Raw genomic sequence first — 20,820 nt, 5'->3', positions numbered from 1 at the left:
TTCCTCCTCGGTAAAATATGGGGGTGGGCCCAGCTTCCAGCCCCAGCTCTAGGGTCTCTCTCGGGTCCGGCGCCCGTACCCCCTGGCACATGGCAGGCGCTTAACGCTTGCCGGGCGCGGTGCCCCGAGGATGGCAGGATGGGAGGGGCCCCTCGGCGGCCCCCGCACGGGCCGAGGTGGGGGAGGGGAGGGGCCCCGAGGCGCCGCCGGCGTGGCCGTCGTCACGGAGCCGAGCGCCCCGCCCCCAGGCGGGGCCAGCTCCCCCGACGGCGCTGACTCAGCAACGCGAGGGGCGAGGTTTGTCCCTCGGCGGACCCCGTTTATCCCTCCCGGCCTCGCCGGGCCGAGCCCGTTTCCTCTTTCCGGCGCCTGGGGTGTCCGCGCGCCCCATCCCGCCGCTGGCCCCGCTTGACCCGGCCGTGCTCCGCTCGCCCCAGCGCCTGCCCCTGCCCGCCGGAACCGGACCCGGCCCGGCCCCGGCCCCGGCCCAACCGTCGCCAGCGCCTTCCCCGGCCCGCCTCGGGACCCCCGGACCGCGACCGTTACGAGGCCGAGCGCGCGCCGCCTTCGCCATGAACGACGCGAGTAAGAACCTAAAGGGGCGAGCGTTGGGGGTCGGGGGCTCGGGACCCTGCGTGCGCGCGCCCCGCCGCGTGCGCGTGCCCGCCGTCCCCCCTACCGCTCTGGAAGAAGGGAGGAGGGACCCCCGGGCTCCAGCCCTGCTGGGACCGGACGGGGGAACCGAGGTGGGGCCGTGGGAGCAGAGGTCCCGGGTGGAAGGGACCCTGGACATCGTCCATTCTCCCTCCTGTACTGGACAAACCAGGGGCTCGGAGGCAGGGGTGGGGGCGGCGCGGCAGGGCCCGGCGCCGGGGGGACCCCCGGGGTAAGGCGGCCTCTCTGTTGCAGCGTGCGAGCGGCCCGCGGGCCTGAGCCCCAGGAAGGTGGCGGCCGTGCTGCAGAAGCTCAGCGCGGACCCGCTGTTCTCCCTGGCCCAGAACGTGGGCAGCAGCCACGACCTGCTGGACGTGTGTCTGCGGCGCTCCACCGTGCAGGACACGCAGCACGTCTTCCAGCACGCCGTGCCCCAGGAGGGCAAGCCCGTCACCAACCAGAAGAACTCAGGTAGGGGTGCCCGGCCTCGCTGCCCGGCGCGGGCAGAGGGGAAAGTTTACTTAACCGATGGGGCTTGCTTCCTGCACTGCTTCAACTCTTACGGTGCCATGAATGCTGATTCCCAATAAATCAATAGTAATATATTCTTTATATCCGTGTCCGTGCTGCTGCTGTCCTGTCTGGTGTCTCATGCACTGTGGTCTGCTGTGGCCAGCGCACCAAGGTCTTTTTTAAAAAGTGCTGGAGCTCTCCGGTGGCGCTGGAGTGAGACCATGAGGTGGTGTGATGCCAGGGTCATAGGAAGCCATCCAGCATAAACGTAAAGTGAGTAAGTACAGATATGTGCAGAATCGTTGAATACTAGGCAACCTGGGGGGATCCGGAAGGATTCTGTGCAGAAGATGGTACTTGGATGGCATCGGAAAGGTAGAGAGGGACCCTTGGAGGCAGCGAGGTAAGGAGGGAGAGGGGAAAAGGGAAGGGGTTGTGCACAGGCACAGAGATGGAGGAACAGCAGGGTCATTTTGACTATTGTAGAGGCCAGGGCCTCTTGCAGGACCGGGTTAGGTAGGGCTTTAAATGCTGGAACAGAGTGTATATTTGATTCTAGTCAGTAGAAAGCTGCTGGAGTTAATTGAATAGTGGAAGTCATGTGGTCAGTTCTACGCTAAAGGAGAATTACTTTGGCAGTGAGTGAATGGTGGATGGACTGGAGTAGGGAGAGAGGCTCAAGTTAGGGAGACCAAAGAGGAGGCTGCTGGAACACTCTGGGGAAGAGATATGGGGACCAGAACCCAAGGTGGTCTAGGTGTGAGGGAGAAGAGAGGTTAAATGTAAGAAATGTGAATGGAGAAACCCCAAGATTTGGCAGCTGATTGGTTGGGTGGGAAAATGAGGAGTCTAGGCAGGATAATGCCAAGGTTAAGAACTGGGAAGGATGGTGGTATCTGTGACAGAAATCAGAAGGTTTAGAATCAGGAAGGATTTGGAGGGCAAGATGTATGGACACTGTCACAGGTAGGAGAGACCCAGGAAAGGAGAGTGATGCCCATAAACTAGGGGGGTGGTGGGAGAGAGGGACTGCCTGAAGGAACTGCTGCCCCTGGCTCCCTCAGGCAAAGCTCCAGCCTCCCTCTGCTAATTCTAGCCCATTTCCAACTGTTAGAAGTGGGAAGGAGCCTCCAGGTATATTTGCATTAAAATGTTACATTTGCATATGTAGCCTGAATAATAAAAGTATAAATGAGCCAAGGTTTTGGGCCAGTTAACTTCCTAGAGAGGAAACTATTGAAGGCATCCATTGAGGCCCTGCTTCCTGGGCTGTATGCTGTCCAGCGTCTACGCTAGAGGGAAAAATAGCTGTTTGGGTACTTGATTGGTGTCTCTCATTCCCATATGCAAAAGATAAGATACTGGCCAAGGGTACCTAGACTAGTCCATGTATTTTCCAGTAATTTTAAAGTTCTTATTACATACTGGAAAGATAAGCAGTTTTTTTTTTTCTTGCCTGTCCCCAAGCCCATCAGCACACTGGAGTGAGATCCACAAAATAAAATTTATGCAGTGAGGAGAAAAAAAGAGACTGAGAGGTACAGACACACCCACAATGCTAGGGACAAATAGAAGACATCTAGAAATATTGTGGTCCCCAGACCATGGTTTACTGGGGTTATATATTCCTATTTGTTGGTTCTTACAACACAGTAATATTCAGTTACATTTACTTGTCCCTGCTTATTTAGCTGTTTCCCAGTCAGTGAGTGTATATTTTATTTCTAGTTCTTCACTCCCACAAAAATTGATGGTGTACACATTGAGCTGTAGGTAAGACTTTTCCGGTTTAGACCTCCTTGGGGTATATGCCTAGCAATAGGATCTCTTAGTCAAAAGGTATAGATGTTTTGGTCACTTTCTTAGTATAATTACAGATTGCTTTCCAGACTTCTTGGACCAATCCATAGCTTTACCACCAGTGCCCCAGAGTGCCTGCCTCTCCTTGTACAGCCCCTGCCACTCTTGACTGTTCCCATCTTTAGTTGTCTTGCCAGTTTGCTGGGTATGAGGTGAAACTTTAGAGTTGTCTCCATGCACATTTCCCTTGTTAGTGATTTGGAAAATTCTTTTGAATGGGTCCGGGTCATCTTTGTAGGAGCTATATATGTGGTCTTCTCTCTGTCTTGTTTTCGACTTGTCCAAGACTCAATATGATGCTCAACAGGAAATGCAGTTGTGTGTCTAATACGAGCTAGGCAAATACAATGGCTTGGGCTTCTGTTTTCTTTTGTGTTTGTAGGGAGATGCTGGATCTTTTCATGTCTGAACGTTATGAGACTGCCTTTCATGAAAAAGTTAAATATTGAAGAATTCGAATTCAGTCAATCTTACCTGTTTTTCTGGGACAAGGTATGGGAGTGAACTCCTTGCAGACCCATTTCTATTGCATTTTCACCACATCTTCTCAGTAAGGATCTCCTCTTTAGAGCTTGGGTTTCCAGTTTGGGGCCACCCCCAGTCCTGTAGATGATGCAACATTGTTGTGCTCTCTGCGATATAAATCCTTCTCCTGCAAAGGCACAGCTGTTAGCAACTGTCAGGGAAATCCCTTCATTGCATTATTTCTGATCATTCTACCCAGAATGTCGCCTAGATTTCTTAGCCTTTGTAATAACGCATTCCCAACTGCATGTAGGACTTGTCAGGAAAACAAGTTTAGATTGTGTCTTGAGGAAAAACAGTGATGCTTCAGAATCTCATCTCCTAGAGACCTTAGTGGCCACCTAGTTCAGCCTGTACCTGAAGCATCAGTCCCTTCTCTAACCTTCCCGACAAATGGTCATTCAGCCACCACTTGAAGATTGGAAAGGTAGTGAGTTCTATTTTTTAGACATCTCTGTTAGTATGAGCCCAAATCAGAATCCTTGGGTCTTCAGTTGTTGATCCTATTTAGATCCTCTCAGGCTCAGCAGAATAAAGCTCTTCCTCTTTCTATACTAAAGCCCTTCCAAGACTGTGATCATGTTCCCTTCAAGTATTTAGACCTCATAGGACACAGCATCCTGACTGATCCTCTGAGTGTACTCCATTTGTCTGTGTCCCTGCTCTCTGGTAGTGAGAGCACTATACAATATTTAAGATAGAATCTGACTAGAACATGTTATGGTGGGGCTAGGGCCTCCCTTGGTCTTGTGTCTGTACTCCTACTAATGTAGTGCTGAATCAGATGTTATTATGGTGTGGATAGGCTGTTCAGTCTGTACTCAAGTATAAGAAGAAATAGTGAACCAGTGAGAGACACTTGAAGGCATATTTTGGCATTTAGAAACCAGACTGATTGGGAAATAAAACAGTACACGAGGCCCACGAGTGTCCCATTGACTAAATTCAAGTAGCATATCTGTTAGATTTGCATCTCACTCTTGTCTGACTTGCCTTATTATGTTCCAGGTTGAACGCTGTTACTTCTTTTTGAATGCCTTTGTTGAAACGGCCGAGGAACCAGAGGATGGAAGGCTGGTGCAGTACTTACTTACGAATCCTGCAAATGATGGTGGACAATGGGATATGTTAGTCAATATTGTTGGTAAGACATTATTTCCCCAAATGTTGACTACTTAAAGAAACTGAAATAGACTGTATTAAAGGCCCAGGATTCTAATGCTGGACATTTAATTAGTTGCTAATTCATGACATACATTTGACTAGACAGAGGAGTTTGTGGATAGCTTGGGGAACCTGTCTCAGCTTTGTTCTTCACAATACTTCATTCCTTTCTCATATACCCTCTATTTTGTTGATGACCTGACTTCTGTTAATTAATGCAACACAGAACAAATCAGTGTGTTTTGGCGAGGTTATTAAAATGGTATACATGTTCAAGAAGGAGGGGCATGATAGGCTCTTGAAGGCTTGTGTTGGCCTTCAGGCACCAGATCAGTTATTATGTGAGGAGGATGGTGAAGAGGTGTGTGGGCAGAAACAGAGTGGATTACACAGCAGACCACGGACAGAAGGGGAACTGGATAAGGCCAGAAAACCATTCACTGATCTGATAAGGGACAACTTGGTATAGTAATCATAGGGGATGGTATTCACATATCTGCTAGATCTCTCTGCCCAAAGCACGAGAGCTGCTAATGTCTTAGCTTTCCTTAATAATTCTGTCCTTCAGAAGGTAGGGAAAGCGAGGAGGTTCAGTTCTCACCCACAAGTTAGAACTTGTTGCAGAGTCAGAAATGATGGAATTGGGGAAGGTAGGAGTGGTAAGGAGACACCAAGTCTTCAAGTCTTTATTAGGCACCTGCTGTGTGCCAGTTACTCAGTGCCAAGCACTGAGGATACAAAAGAAGGACAGTTCCTGCTCTCAGAGAAACCCATGATTCAATGGGAAGGACAATATGTGAACATCTGTGTACAAACAAGCTATTACTAGTCTGATTTGGAGCTTCCATGAAAGGGAAGGTGCTGGCATTCGTGGAGAATCAGGAAAAGCTGGGATCCAAAGGGAGCCTGGACATGGAGATAAGGAGGGTGAGCATTCCAGGCTTGAGGGGCGGCCAGTGAAAACCCACACAGTTGGAGGATGGAGTGTCATTTGTGAGAAACAGTAAGGAGGGTAGTGTCACTGGATTGCAGAGTACATGGAGGGGAGTAAGGTGTAACAAATGAAACAAGGCTGGAAGCACATGGATCAGATGTGAAGGGCTCTGAAGTCCAGACTTTGACTTTTACATTTGATCCTAGAGGTAACAGGGAACCACTGGACTTTAATAAATTAGAGGGTGAGCAGGGTCAGAGCTGGGCTTTAGGAGATCACTTTGGCAGCTGAGTGGATGAAGGATGGGAGTGGGGGGAGACTTGAGACAGAGAGACCAACCATCAGGCTATTGTAATTGTCCAGGTATTGGGTTGACAAGGGCCCCATTCCTCTCTTTGTTAGAATTTGTGGTAGAAGAGAGGTAAGCCAAGAATATTTTGACATATACCTTAGGTTTAGGAGAACAGATTTCAGAGGATTCTGAGTGAAAATAGACAAGGTAAAATCCCAAGGACTAAAATTTTCTAGGGGAAATGATGGGAAGAATGAAATTACGAAGACAAAAAGGGAAACAGTTCTGATGGAGAAGGAAAGAGGAATTTGTCTGAAGAGAGTTTCAGCCAACTTAGTTTATGGGAAGACACCTTGTACAGAGGATAGAAGCAAGAGCAGGCAATGGAGGATGGCTATCAGAGTATGGTAGGGTCCTGTAAAAATAATGCCAAGACTGCTGAAGCTAAAAATGGTGAGAAAACATAAGCACACTAGAAAGGGCTGGTCTTGTTTTTGGTTTGTTTGAGCCATGTTGGGGAGAAGAGGAGAAATAAAGGAGGGATGAAACAGTAAAAACCTCAAATGAGGAGAAGGCCAATCGTTGCTCAGTCTTATTTTGTTTCTATTTTCTTGGCTAAGAAAATGATCTTTGGGCTTACAAGGAAAAACAGAAATAACTTACAGGGAGTTGAGAACCTAGGTTAAATCAGGGGATGAGGAGATCTCATTACCTCTAATGAGTTCAGGGCACCACTTCCAAATGAACTGAGTCCTCAGGTGCTAAAGAACTGTCAGATGCGATTGAGGAGCCTTTGCAGTAGTCTTTGAAAGGTCATGGAGAGTGCAGGACATCCCCAAGAAGGGCTCTTATCTCAGATTTTAAAAAGGGAAGGGGGGGAAGATAATGGGATCTGCACACAGAGGACAAAAGGCAGCTGTGATCACAGAGTGCCAGTATGACTTCTTTATAAGGCTTCTAGACCGGCGGATTTTAGCAAAGCATTTGACAGGGGAACGGCCAGGAACAAAGACTGGGCCTGCACAGAGGCATGTCTAGGTTTCATCTCATGACAGTGTTTTTAGCCTTGCCCTGGAATTTCATTGAGAGGGAACTTTGGTGAGTAAAGCCCTTCTACCAATGCAGAGCGAGAGAGAGCTGCCTGGCATGCTGGGAAAGGGAGCAGTGTGCCCAGCATGCAGCAGAGGTAGAACTTGAACCCAGGCCATGGTGCCTTCCTTCCCACCAGCTAGTGCTCTCCAGGGAGGAACATGCTCTGCTTCTCTGGAAGTTGTCAGATGAAGGTGCCAGGAGTATTGGTTGGGGCTGTTGTAGAGAGGATTCTTGCGTAGAGAGGATGCCTTATACTCTGTGTATGCCAAAAAGCCTTAACTCTCCCCTCCCTTTTCTCCTGTGTCCTCAGAGTTTGGGGTTGGCACACAGTGTCATAGTTTTAAAGGTGCTGGGGACCTTAAAGACCATCGGGTCCAACCCCCTAATTGACAAATAAGCATCTGCCTTCAAACTGTGACCTGACTGTGCCTGGCCTGCTACTTTTCAAGGTGTTCATGACAGTTCCACATTCGGTTTTAATCAGAAAGAAGAGCACACTCAGCAAAGTTAAGACATACAAACAAAGGGGAAAGTGGTTCCTCATCTGGTCTCTTTGACCTGCCTTAGAACAGATAGGTTTTGAGCATATGGTACTGTTCATCTAGAGACAGACTAGAAGGTCTGAACTCTGTGTGGGCCTCTCCCCTCAAATGGCCATGCTGTGACCCTTTCAGGCACAGCCTTGCTGTGGATGTCATCATTCTGCTCCTTCCCTGTTCTTCTCTCCTCTGGAATGTAACTATTGGAGCGTGGCCCAAGAACCAGAGCAGAGGGTATATCACATGGGATGGCCACATGTGGAAGTGCTGAATTTTGTATTCTTTCTCTTAACTAGCGTTTTTGGGGGAAATACTCACAATTAGCAGCAGAAAGCACAGTTTAATGATTGAGCTGGCTAGGGCAGGGTGGTTCCCTTCAAGGACAGCTTGGTTCCTGGCTTCCATGTATTATGTGACTGGAAACTTTTGAATTTGCTATGTAATTGTAGCTCATCTCATTACTCTCCCCACAGTATTAGAAAGAAAACCTCTTTCCAGGAAGCCTGGCATGCCACAAACTTGAGACTGATTTTCCTTTGACATCCAGTGGGATACTAATGTGGAAAGAAGAGTAACCATGGCATACTGGCATAGAAGCCCTTAGCTTAGTGCCTTGGGCCAGCACTCAACGTTTGTTGTAAGAGATCAGGCTCAAATCGAGGGTGGGGCTTCTATTCCTGGTTGGGTAGCTTTGGCTTTTTTAATGTGCATACATTCTCTGAATGCCCATAGTCAGTTCACTCAAGCTTCTCTTTGTTGGGCCCTGGTTAAGAGTCTGTCCCTACAAAGCTTGTGGAGAGTGGATTAGAGACCTCAGGTATCTTTAAAGCTGAATGGATTCCGAGGACCTGCCATTAAATCACTTAGGCACTTAATAGGTGATTGGGATAGGGCTTGTGATGTCACTGGTCTAGTCCTGGTGAGGAGATTCCATTTACCACCACCACAGGTTGATGCTTACCAGGAGTGCTATCTGGAGACCTGAAAGGGAAGTGATTTGCCCAGGGCCATATGGCCAGGATGGGTCAGAGGCAGGACTAGAAGAAACTGGGTCTTCTTAGTCCTGCGTTGGCCATCTACCTCCTATGTCATGCTGCCCTTCAGGGGGCTTGCATTTTCCTAGAAGCTCCTTAATTGTTCTCTTCTAAGGTAAACCAGGAGTGAACCAGAGCCACGGATTGGTCTGAAAATATTGCTTATTGTAGGTAGTCCAGTCAAAGAGAGTCTTCTTGGGAAAATCATTAGGCGCTTGGCACTCAGATGTCTTGGGGAATTTTGTGAAGTAATCTAAAAAAACTGACTTCCTTCTCATTGTTATCTAATATGAGACTGAAAAATGTACAGGTGAATTGTCTACATATTAGGTCAGAAAGTGACCCTGACTTGTTAATTCTTCTTCAGGTGAGTGGATTGGCAAGAGGTGAGCCATGGGGTAAGGGGCCCTGCTTTCTGCTTCTAGCTCTTCCCCTTAGGAGCTGAAGCAAGTCCCCCAAGAAACTGAGCCAAGCCTCAGTTTCTTCAGTTGTAAAGTAGGAATACTAATGCCTTTACCACCTCCCCTGAAGGATTGTTGCTCAGTGGTTTACAAAGAGCTTGGCGGGTCCTCTCCAGGGGTGCTACTTCCTTAACTCTGAATCGTATTGGAACTTTTTTGAACAGTGGACATATTTTTTATTTTTAGAAAAATATGGGGTTGTTCCTAAGAAGTGCTTCCCTGAGTCTCATACAACAGAAGCATCTAGAAGAATGAATGACATTCTGAATCACAAGGTAAGAGATGTGGGGCGAGGTGCTCATGTGTGCACTCCAAAGCACCCATCTGTCTTCTTCCTGACCAATTTGCTCATGGGTAGCTGCTCTCAGTCCTCAGGCCTTCAACCTTGGTATTCCTGGGGTCCCTCAAGGGCAGCCCACCACATGCTTAGCCCCTGGTTTGTGGTGTCCTTGGGGCCAGTGTTTTCTTCCAGGTTGTCATTTGACAAAAATGATCTTTCTTAGCATATTTCATGGTAATGCCACTTTTTTGTGTGTTTTTTGTCGTGCATGTGTACACGTGTAACAGTGTTTTTGCTCATTTCTTTCTTGATCTCTTTCCTGACTGGGAAGCTTGTGATTTCCTTAGTATGAGGAGCTCCCCTCTACCTGAGTGGATCCATCACTTTCTGCAGCTTCTAGTCTTGGAGAGTGGCCTGGGGCACAGAGAGGTGAAGAAGTGGCTTGTCCAGGGTCACACAGCCAGCATGGGTCAGAGGCAGGACTCAAACCCAGCTCTTCCTGACTGAGAAGTCAGCTGTCTACCCCCTCTACCAGGCTGCCTCTCATTTCATCAGTATCGTAAAACAGAATGCTGGCTTGTCGTCTGTGGACAAGAGACTGGGACAGATGTGGGTTTGGATTTCTGAGGGGAGCTGTAATTCAGGCTGCTGTTATTAGCCTGTCTTCATGCTGATCTGCCCTCAGAGAAGCTGCTTTGTTAACCTGAAGCCTTTTTAGGTGGAGGAGTGGCAAAGCTATAGTCTGTTACTGTAAACCAAAGGGTTTGACTTGGCCTTGCCATTCCCCAGGAAATGGATTTCAGCTTTATAATGGCTCACCTGTAGGTGAATTTCCCATCACTGGAAGTGAGCTGGAATTTACCTGTGGACTGCCCAGTCCATACCCTGTACCTCAGTATAACCAGCGTGTCTCCTTTTTGTTCCTGCTTCGGAGCTCCATGCTCAGTACATGGCTCACTTTTATCTCCAATATGGCCTGTTCTGCTTTGCTGCTTGAAAGAGTGTATGTCACTCCAAAACATACCCATAAATGAGACCACTCTCATTTCTCAGGTACTAGCATAGCATTAGTCACAACTGCTCAGTGGGGAAGAAAAATTTTTACCAGCAGGTAAAATTCAGAGAAGGTCATATCTAAGAGGCTGACTAGGTGGTACCTGGCCCTGGTCACAGGGTACAAGGTGGCATGGAGTCACCTATGTCTGCTAGTTAAGTAGCCCTTTCCCTAGCACCTTTTGATTGCACTGGTGGTTAATCCTCATGAAAAGTGTTTTTAGCAATACCTTGTTCTGCATTAGATTGAATTTAAATGGACCCCTTGGGGAAAAAGGGTAAATAGGATCAGGTGAGAGTTCAAGTGTGCTCCGTTGCTTTCAGCATCAGTCAGCACCAGTTTTATGTGGGATGAGTTAGCAGACCAGTGGAAGTTCTGTATTAAAGTTGATTTAGGATATTCTTTAACGATCAACATTTTCTTTTCACAGATGAGAGAATATTGTATACGACTTAGAAACTTGGTGAAAAGTGGAGCAACAGAAGAAGATATCTGTACGACCCAGGACACCATGATGGAAGAGGTAATAATGGTGATTTGACTGTCATTAACCCCCTTCCAAAGAGCTCAAAGAACATTCACCTTTGATTTATTTATAATACCTTGTGAAGGCAATTCAGAGGTCCAGTCATTATTATTTCCATTTTACAACTGGAGAGATGAAGGGACAAAATGTAATCCTGGATTTGAGACTAAAATTCAGGCCTCCTGACCTTGGATCTCCACCACTTCAGTACTTAATTGCACTTTGTGTATAATTAATTTTTTGTGTGGTTTGCATCATGGGGAGGGGCAGGTATTATTACAGGTGGAAGATTTTGAAACACCATGATATTAAAGTTTCATCAGTAATGGGTATCATAATCCTTGGAAATTGAAATAATGGCCTCTTTGGGGTAATAATTACTGCTGACCTTTGCCAATCTAAAGGAGCAGTAAACTGAGTTTTGTATGATGGCTTAACTGTGTATCAGTGATGTCCTGGGTCCCCACACACTGCTGATGGGATTATGGGAGGAGACTCAGCAGAGCTGTCTAGAACAGAGGTATCAAATTCTAAGCTGGAGAGGCAAATTGATTGGGAAATATATAACAAAATAAAAATGGAGGAGGGCATAGAAAATGTTAGTATGTGGTTTTCTAAATCAGTATGCCATCAGCAGGGATCCTTATGGAGGGGGTTTAGTGTCCCCATTTCTGTTGAGTTTGATACCCTTGGTCTGAAAGACCTCCCTCCAATCCCCAAACATCCTTTGAAATAATGGAACCTTGGTATGATTTCATTTTGCTTAGTTCTGGACCTCTAGGTTTTCAGGACTTTATCCATTGATTGTCTGCTTTTGCTTTTCCTGCAGTGATTTCATTTATTTGAATTTGACACCTTCAGATTCCTGATCTGACTTAAAAGTCATTTAGAAAAATCAAATCAATAGCTTGAACTTACAGGCACAAACTTTTAATTATACTTTGAGTGGGTTCTGAGTACTTTGTGATTCTAAAACATTGATTCTCAGTAAAATAAAGTAGCTATGTCTTGAAACAGAGATTTTTGGTCATGGGGCCTTTCTAGGTGCCCACATTCCTCTCTTTCTAGCAGGGGTGCTTAATCTTGGATCTGTGAGCTTGTTTTTAAAATGTTGTAATAATTGTCTTTCAGCATAGTATACTGAGAACGTCAGTACAATATCTTGAAATAATTGTATTTTCAGTTTAACAGTTGTATTTCAGAAATAGAATAGTTTCCTTTGTAATCCAGTCAACTTTTACTTAAAACCATTATTATAAGACAGGATCCCTGTAGACTTCTCCAGACTGACTGCCAGAGGGATCCATGGTACAACAGTGGTTTAAAACTTCTGCTTTGTGCCTGTAAAATCGATCTATGCTCTAAGAATGATTTTCTTTTGATTAAATAGGGATGTAATGTCTATAGAATTCTGTAGAATTAGTATGTTTAATACTTAAACTTTGTTAATAAAAACAACCATACACCTCCCTCTTGCATTTCCATCTCCAGAGTTTTTCAGTTCCCTAAAGAGCAGAGAGAAGTTAGAACCATTGGCTGGATTTTGACCTGGGATGGGAATTCTCTCTAGATGTGCGTTGCTAACTAGGTGCCATTGTGGTCTTTTCTCTTGGGTTCTGGAAAGAAGGGAGGGAGGGAAGGAGAGAAGGAAGGAAGGAAGGAGGGAGGAAGAGAGAGAAGAGAAGCTAGTCTGCTACTGCCAGTGCCTGGATGAGCCTTTAACTGGATGAATCTTCCCCTGTGTTGGTCTTCAAATCATTCCTGGAAAAATTGGTGTACACTCTAACTTTGTATTTTCTTTTGATTAAACAGGGATCTAGAAGCAACAAGGCTAGTGTTATGTTTAACTGATTCAATCCTAGGCCTCTATGTGCCATGCTCGGCCTTCCTAAGCCAGGGGCCACTAGAAATCTTTTTTTAAATCTTTTTTTCTCTCTTTTAAAGAGAGAATTGACTAATCATGTGCTCAAAATTAAGTCTCCAGTATGGGTGACTCAGTAGTGTATCGTAAGAATGGAAACAACATAGAGATGAGACAATGCTTTCTTCAGTATATTGGAGCTTTCCATCCTTATATTAATGTTGTGTTTCTACTCAAGCAGTCTTGTCTTTTGAAGACTTCCAGGGAGCTTGAGTCTGATCTGGTCACTTATTCGCTTAAAACTTGACCTTCTCTGCAGCGGTGCTGTCTGCCTCTGATTTTGGTCTTCCCTGGGAGGTAGTGTGAAGACTGAGCATTGGAAAAGCACTTTAAACCTTGAATAGTTAGAAGGATGTATGAATACTGTATTGGGTTTGCTTGCTCATCCATTAAGAAATTTGTCATCGTATTGTATGGCTTTGAAAATCCAGGTGACAGTGACGTTTGATTCTTTGTTTTCTTTTCCAATACCACTCCGATTTTTATAAAGGACATCCAGTGAAACCAGCCCAATCAGCCTGCTGACCATTTCTGTTGCTGTATTTCTTTCCACATCTGTCCTCATCCATCCTCTGGAGTTGTGATTGGTCACAAACTGATTCAAGCTCTTTGCCTTCCCATGATGTTTCCCTTTACATTATTGTGGCCATGGTGCTAGTAGGTGGTGGTTTGGAATGTTCGAAGTCTTTGGCTTCAGGGTGGACAGACTGAGAACCTGTCCAGTCCAGTCTTCTGTTTCTAACAATGGCACCGGGAGACATTCCTGACTGCTACAACATCAACCCAGAAGGTTAAGGACATCAGTCACTGCTTTTCTTCTGATTCTAGTTTCCTTCTCTGTAAAGTGAGAGAGAGTTGATATCTGGAGGTGCCCTCTTGCTCTCTGACTTTTGATGGTTCTCCAAATCCTTCCATTCTGTTCAACAAACACTTAGAAGATAGTACCTGCCAAGTATGAGTCACAGTTCTGCGTATGGGGCATTCAAACACAGAAATGAAACAGCTCCTGGCAGGCTCTGTTCAATTTCTGCCATCTCTTGTGGCTGAGAACAGTCTTTTAAACAAGAGTCAGACTCCCTGACCCATCTCTTTGGTGTTTTACTTCAGGCTTACCTACATGCCTTCTTCTCCTCTTCCCTCTTAAGCTGATCCTGACCCCCATGGCTTCCTCTGATGGTCTGTGTAGCCCCTGGCAACCTGAATTGCTTTTTGTCTCTGTTTCTGTGACCACTGGGGGTTGCCTCCAGGACCACCCCACTGCCATATAAGTGGTGCCTGTCTGTTATCCTGTGGATTGAGGATCAGTATGTGGTAGTGAGTTCTAGCTTGGAGAGAGGGACCATTCAGGCATGCCCCTAGGGATTAGGTTCAGGATAAAAGAAAATGCTTGATTTTTTCTTTTTTCTTCTAAAACTGCCCTGTACAAGCTTTAGGGGGCGCTCTCCAGTTGTCCTGAGAGACAATGAGCAAGGTAGTGTTGCTTCTCCATTCCATTTAGGGCAGGTCAAATTCTGGGTCCCAATTTTTTTTTTTTATGAAAAATTTAAAAATGTAAATGGAGACATGTTTTCCTGTAACACTTGGGTAATAAAACACTCTAAGGAAGGGTCCAAGGTACGTACACTTTCTGCTGAATTCTCCTCTACAACAAATGATACATTAGCAAATTCCCATAATATTTTTCTATTCTTAAGATAGGACCCATTTACATGTTTTCTGCCCCCAGTAGATTTATTAAATTTTAACTTTTTGCATTTCAAAATCTACATTCTCTCTTTTTCCTCCTCCCCCCATAACTCTCCTCTCCCCATTTAAAAGAAAAAAAAGAAAAATAGAATTCTTGTGACAAATATGCATATTCAAACAAAACAGATTCCTTCATCATCTGTGTCCCAGAGGTGTCTCATTCCTCACCCTTGATCCATCCTCACCTGTGGCAGGAGGTGGGTGGCATGTTGCATCATAGGTTCTCTGGAGTTGTGATAGGTCACTTCCTTGGCTTTCCACGTGGGCTGGCTTCCTTTGATACCACAGAAGGAGTCACACTTGTTCTGGAAGCCTGTCTCCTCCCCACCACATCCTGCTTCCACTTGCCAGGCATCTTCGGGCCTCTCCTCATCATCATCATCATTACAGTGCTAGCCTTAAAGGAAACTCCTCACCCTTCTCCTTTCTCCTCTCCCCAGCATCCACCATCACTCTCCTGAGAAGATTCTTCTTTCTCTGTTTCTCATCTGCCCCAACACTGTTAGGATTGGGTCAGATTGCCAGCTCCCCAGGAGCAGGACCTATTTCCTTTATCAGATCTGTATTCCCAGTGTCTGGCATTTCGTTCCAAATACTTGTGGATGGGTTGATCCTGCCCTTTTGCTGGTACTTTTCTGTCTCTTTGGAAAATACCACTTCTGGGCCCCAGTGGCTCTGCCCACTCATTAGGATGACCAGTAACCAGAGGCCACCATTAACACCTTCCAACTAACATCCCTTCCCTTATGATCTACGCTATTCCTGCCAACCATAACTGCCTCTGTTCTGGATCTGCCAGCAGTGTTCCCAGTGTTCTTAACATCTTTTTACCTGGTATTTCTAAGTAGCTGCAAGGCTTGTCCTCAAACTGCTCTAAATCCCTAAGGAGCAGCTTCTTCTGCTGTTGCTTATAAAAAGACTTCAAAGTTGGGTTTAAGATGTAATTTCCTTCTCTTTCACAACTGTCTTCCCATACATTCTCATTTTCTGACACCCCCACTCCCACCCCCTCATTGCACAGTTCTCCAGCTCAGATTTCCGCAGTTCGTGGACTGAAGGGGTTGGATGGGGAAGGAATGGAGGAGGTAGGGCTAGGAAGGAGCTAAAGGATCAGGAGTCCTATTTGTGATCCTTGCCTTGGGGAAGAGGACTGAGATAACTCTCGTCCCTTCATCATGCTTTTTCACAAATGCTATGTTCTCAGATACATGGGTTGGCCCTTGGCATAAGATATTGTGAGTGAGGCTGTCTGTGTTCCTTTAGGATTGGGCTATATTTTTTCCACAAGCTTGTTTAGACTATCTTGGAAGAAGTAACTACAGCAGTTGCCCACAAGAGAGCAGGGTGGGATAACAAAAGCATATCCAGGCTTAGCTTTATTAAATTCATAGCTTAGGGACAGCGGTGTTAATACAGAGTGTATCAACAAAAGGGAAGCCTTCTGTAGAAGTCAGTTGGATGGTTCCATGGGCAGAGCCCTGACCTGAAGTCAAGAAGACCTGAGTTAAAACCTAGCTTCAGACACTTAAAGCTGTGTGACTCTAGTCTAGTCACTTAGCCTCACTGCCTGCCTTAGTTTCCTCATCTGTAAAATGGGTATATTCTCAGGATCATTGTGAGGATAAAATGAGATAATATTTGTAAAGTGCTTTGTAAACCTTACATGACATAAATGCTAGTGATGATGATGATGGGGGGGCAACGGTAGTGTTGATGTTGATGTTGACGTCTGTTTCAGAAAGCTGAATTCTAGGTCCACTCTTTTGCTAAAACCTGCACTTGTCTTAAATCCAAACAGCCCCTGAGTTGTATATTGTTTAACTTTGGATAATTAAGAGAATATTGTAAAATAAATCAGCATATCTGAAATCAGAGGATGGTTGTAAGTCTTCCACTGGAGACGACGTGAAACTACTTTGTTCAGTTCACTTCCTATCCAGCTGCCAGTGTGTAACAGCAAGGACCCCAACATACACAGGAGGGCCTGCTGTACAGGTTCTTAGATCTGCTTTTCTAAAAGCAAAGCAACTTTTGAGGGGTCAACAATCACTGTCAAGCATGTATATCATTCACTTAGTTCAGGGGAAAAAGTCAGCACCATGAACTTCAGAGAAAATACAGACAGTGCTTCCAACTGTCTGACCATAAGCAATACATACATCAAACAGAGATCAACAGACAGATGCAAGTGTCTGACCATACATACATAGTTACCAGAGAGAGAAGCACCAACATCTGGGTTTCCAAAGCTGGGGGGCTCCTTAATGGTTGCTCAGTGTCTTGTCTGGCCGAATAAACATTTCCAGTGAATAAGCCCCAAAACGAAGCCTCACATCAGAATATTTATACACTTTTCAGAGCCAGAGGGCAAGACCCTCTGACCTAGGGCCTCAATAGAAATTAACAAAAGGTACTGAGGCCTATTAACGGGTGGGGAATATCTTTAACTCTTCCTCCCACCCACCATTAATCTTACATTACCATTCCACCATGGAAGAGGGTTTTGTTCCGTCTGGCTGTGTCTTGCTGTTAGGAATGTATTGGGGTGGGGAGGCAAATTTTGACCTCTTTGGGGGCAGCTCCTTGCTTTGCAAAAAGGCGTCGCCCTATGATTCATTACATAGAAAGGTCTCAGCATCCACTGAAGGTGTGATTAGACAGAAATTTAATTTATGCCCAGTGCCATAAAGCATTGCAGAGCAGAGCATGTGCCCAAGTGTTCATCTTTGAGGACAGTTTGCGACTGTCATGGGTAGTTGACAGGGTGAGGCCCGTGTTTCTGTTTGACTGAGGGCAGTTGTATCATTCTTTCTTACCAGGGCCTGAAAAATTTTAGAAGTCAGCTCCTTATCTAAGGGCTGAAGGAAGTTAGGCCTCTCAGCAGCCCATAGATTTGGGGGCTTGGTGAAGTAATTTCTTTTCTCAGCCTCTTAAATGGCAGTGTCAGCAGATTGGATACAGGGGTGGCTGTAAATAGATACTGTGTCTAAGTAACATGGCATTGGTTCCAGCAGGCGTGGCGCCAGTGGACAAATGCCAGCCTTCAGTAAAAGTTAGCAGTAGAAATCAGTGTATTTATCTCTTCCCTCCTTTCTCCATGTCTTCCTCTTGTCTCCTTCCCTCCCCTTCCTCTCTCCCTAAGACTTCAGCATTCCCAAATAGAAAAGACTAGGGTGTGGTTTCTGGTCTGATTTGAGGAGGGCTGATGGTGCTAACCATTTAACAGCCTTTTCCATTCACCCAGTGCCTTCAGTCCAACAGAGTTAATTTTTGTCCTTTTGCTTTCTTCTTTCTCTCCCCTCCCCTTACCTCATGCTATACTGTACATGGTGATTTGCTACACTGGACATGCTGCTAGGTCTAACTTCTTTCTAAGGAGGGAAAATTTGTGCTCAAACAACACTCAAAAGTGAAAAACAACCTGTAGTCACATTAGCAGTGCCTTCCCCTTCTCTGCCCAGACCTCCTGCTGTCCCCTCCCTTTCCCCGGAGTCACTTTTCAGTCACTTGTTTTCTGTGCATTTCTCACCTTGTTATACTTGAGCTTATTACTGCTAGCTTAGATTCTTCTGGCACTTTACAGTTACAAAATGCTCCACATGCATTTTCTCATTCAGTTCTTACGTCCATCAGTTAAGCACTTAGAAAGTGACTTCGAGTGTGCCCAGTACAGTATTAGGCATTGGGACTGCAAAGCAAAGCAGAAAACATCTCCTCCGTTCAGGGGCTGGTGTTCTGTGGGGAATACAATGTTTATGTGTATAAGAAGATGCAAAGTAAATTCAGTGGCATTTTGGATGGGAAGGCCTTGGCAGTGGGGACTTAAGGAAGTTGGCGTTTGAGCCAAGCTTTGAAGGAAACCAGGGATTCTGTGAAGAGTAGGGCTCATTCTCTCCATTTTTCAGATGAAGAAATGGAGACTTCAGGAATTAAAGAATTTGCCCCAGGCAGCTGGGTTATACAGTGGATAGAGCAGCGGAGCCTAGAGACAAGGAGAGCCTGAGTTCAGATTCAGCCTCAGATGCTTCCTAGCTATGTGACTCTGGGAAAGTTACTTCTCCTCTCTTAGCTTAGTTTTCTCCCCTTTAAAGTGGAGATAGTAATAGCAACTGTTGGGATCAAAGGAGGCAATAGTTTATTTTTTTTATTCAGTTTTATTTTATTTTCAGTTCCACATGCTCTCCTTCCTCTTTTCCCTCCCCATTGAGAAGGCAAGAAAAGTAAAGTCCCTTACAGATACATTTGGACATGCAAAACAAATTTCCACATTAGCCATGTTGCAAGATAAAGAAAGAAATATAAGAAAATATGCTTCAGTCTATACAGAAGTGGGCTGCATGCTTCGTCATGAGTCATTTGGAATGGTGGTGGGTCACTGATCAGAATTACTGAGTCTTCCACACTTAATCATCACTACGGTATTGTCCTCCTGGTTCTGTGCTTTTCTTTACTTTGTATCAGTTCATATATGTCTTCCCAGGTTTCTCTGCAACCATCCTCTTCATCTTTTCTTACTCTGCGGTTGTAGTCCATCACATTCACATGCTATAACTTGTTCAGCCATTATGCACTTGGGGGAAGTAATAGAAATGATCATTTCCTATAAGTAACATTGATAGCCCTTTCACAGTTACAAAACATTTGACATCCCTCATCTCATTTGATCCTCACAAGGCCTATGTGAGGTGGCAGCCACAGGTAACATGTCCATTTTACAGATGAAGAAACAGACCCAGAGAGGACACGGGATTTACCCAGGGTCACCCAACTAGTCAGTGTTGCAGGCAGGTTTTGAACCCAGGTCTTCCTGGTTTCCAAGTCCACTGTGTTGTCTTGAAAAGACCTTGCTTAATTGTTGATTTTAAAAAAAGGTACCAGGGCCTGAGTGAATCCACGATTGCTTCCACAATTCTGACCAGAAAACTTAGTTTCCACTATGCTCTAATTCTGTGTGCTGCCCTTGCTGAACATGCCTTCTAGGTAAGATAATGTGTCTTAGTCTTATCACAGGGTTATCAGGGGGAGGTCTAGGCAGGGAAGGGAAAGGACAGGAGATTATAGCTGGGCCTAACTTTATCTCTCTTGTATTTCTTCTCCCTCTCTGCCCTAGTTTCTGCCCCAACTCATAACCCACCTTGTCTCCTGCAGGGACAGTAAGGAAGTAGGAGGGGGACAGCTGAAGGTCTGAAAAGAGGGGGGGGGGTGGCTTTAGGGCAGCCCCCACCCCACCCCAAAGGCTGAGTGAAAGGCATCAGAAGCTGGGAGCCAGAGCTCTGAATTGTTTAAGTCAAGTTAGCTGGAGACCAAAACCTGTACTCATTGTACTTAACTTTTATGGAATTATATGTTTTTGTTTTCCTCTAGTTTGCAAATAAAAAATTGCTTTGGAAAAACTCCACCCTTTTCTTGACAGAAACCAAGAGAAAAAGGGATTTCTCTACTTTTTCAAGGTTAGATTTGGGCTCGGTGGACCTGTAGTAGCCAGTTGAGATAGTTGTGGGCCCGACCAGGTCAGTGAATCCAGAGAACCATTGGGGCAGGAGCAGAGGCCAACTGGGGCATTCAGGGCCCTTTCCCCTTATATGAAGCTTAGCTCAACACCTGTCATTTGTGTGGGTCAAAAAAAGTAGTCCTTAATAGTCTTCTCTGTGTTAATTGGTTTTTGTGTTAGACAAACTCTTCTCAATTTGATTTTCCCCACTGTTAGCAGGATGGGGTGGTGGAATGAGCCCTGGATTTGGAGTTGGAAGCCTCAGGTTTAGTCCTGGCTTCTCCATTTCTTTGCTGTGTGACCCTAGGCAAGTCATTTAAGTGGTTAGAGCCTCCACCTCCTAATTTATAAGAGGAGGTAATTGATACTTGCCTTGCCCAGTTACCGGGTCTTGAGAAGATTGCTTTGTAAACCTCAAGTACTGTGTAAACATAAGGCAAGGCGTTGTCTTTCTCCTTGGATAGTGCCAAGTGAATCGTGTTTGTCAATGGAATGTTGTCCCAAATGACCACAGTGACAAACACAAATATGTGGTCATTCTGGGCCCACTAGGCTGAGCCTAAGCTCCAGGATCCTAGATCTAGGGCAGGAAGGACCCTCAGAGTCTCCATCTCATCCTGCAGATAAGGAGACTTGAGGCCCATGGAGGTGAAGAGACTTACCCAGGGTCACACAGGAAGTGGCAGAGGTCTCCTCTTTGTGATTCAGTCCCATTGTCAATGGCTTAGGTTGTT

General features: G+C 45.6%; 1 protein-coding gene across 3 annotated transcripts in view; it reads left to right on the top strand.

The window, feature by feature from the left end:
- Window positions 1-264: 264 nt before the first annotated feature.
- Window positions 265-20,820, top strand: part of BLMH (bleomycin hydrolase) — a 46,238-nt gene continuing 25,682 nt past the window's right edge. The window contains exons 1-6 of one of the 3 annotated variants that reach the window (XM_072639869.1): window positions 265-585; window positions 910-1,125; window positions 3,410-3,519; window positions 4,561-4,696; window positions 9,255-9,343; window positions 10,833-10,925. In XM_072639869.1, coding sequence (XP_072495970.1) covers window positions 573-585; window positions 910-1,125; window positions 3,410-3,519; window positions 4,561-4,696; window positions 9,255-9,343; window positions 10,833-10,925 — 657 coding nt within the window. In that variant the 5' untranslated portion in view covers window positions 265-572. Of the gene's footprint in view, window positions 586-909; window positions 1,126-1,158; window positions 1,445-3,409; window positions 3,520-4,560; window positions 4,697-9,254; window positions 9,344-10,832; window positions 10,926-20,820 lie in introns of those variants that run through there. The other 2 variants (XM_072639870.1, XM_072639871.1) reach the window with 2 other exon arrangements.

This window comes from Notamacropus eugenii, chromosome 2, assembly GCF_028372415.1.
Source record: "Notamacropus eugenii isolate mMacEug1 chromosome 2, mMacEug1.pri_v2, whole genome shotgun sequence".
In the NCBI taxonomy this organism is placed as follows: Eukaryota; Metazoa; Chordata; class Mammalia; order Diprotodontia; family Macropodidae; genus Notamacropus; species Notamacropus eugenii.
Note: the sequence above shows the minus strand (reverse complement) of the source record. Positions and strands in the feature narration are given on the sequence as shown.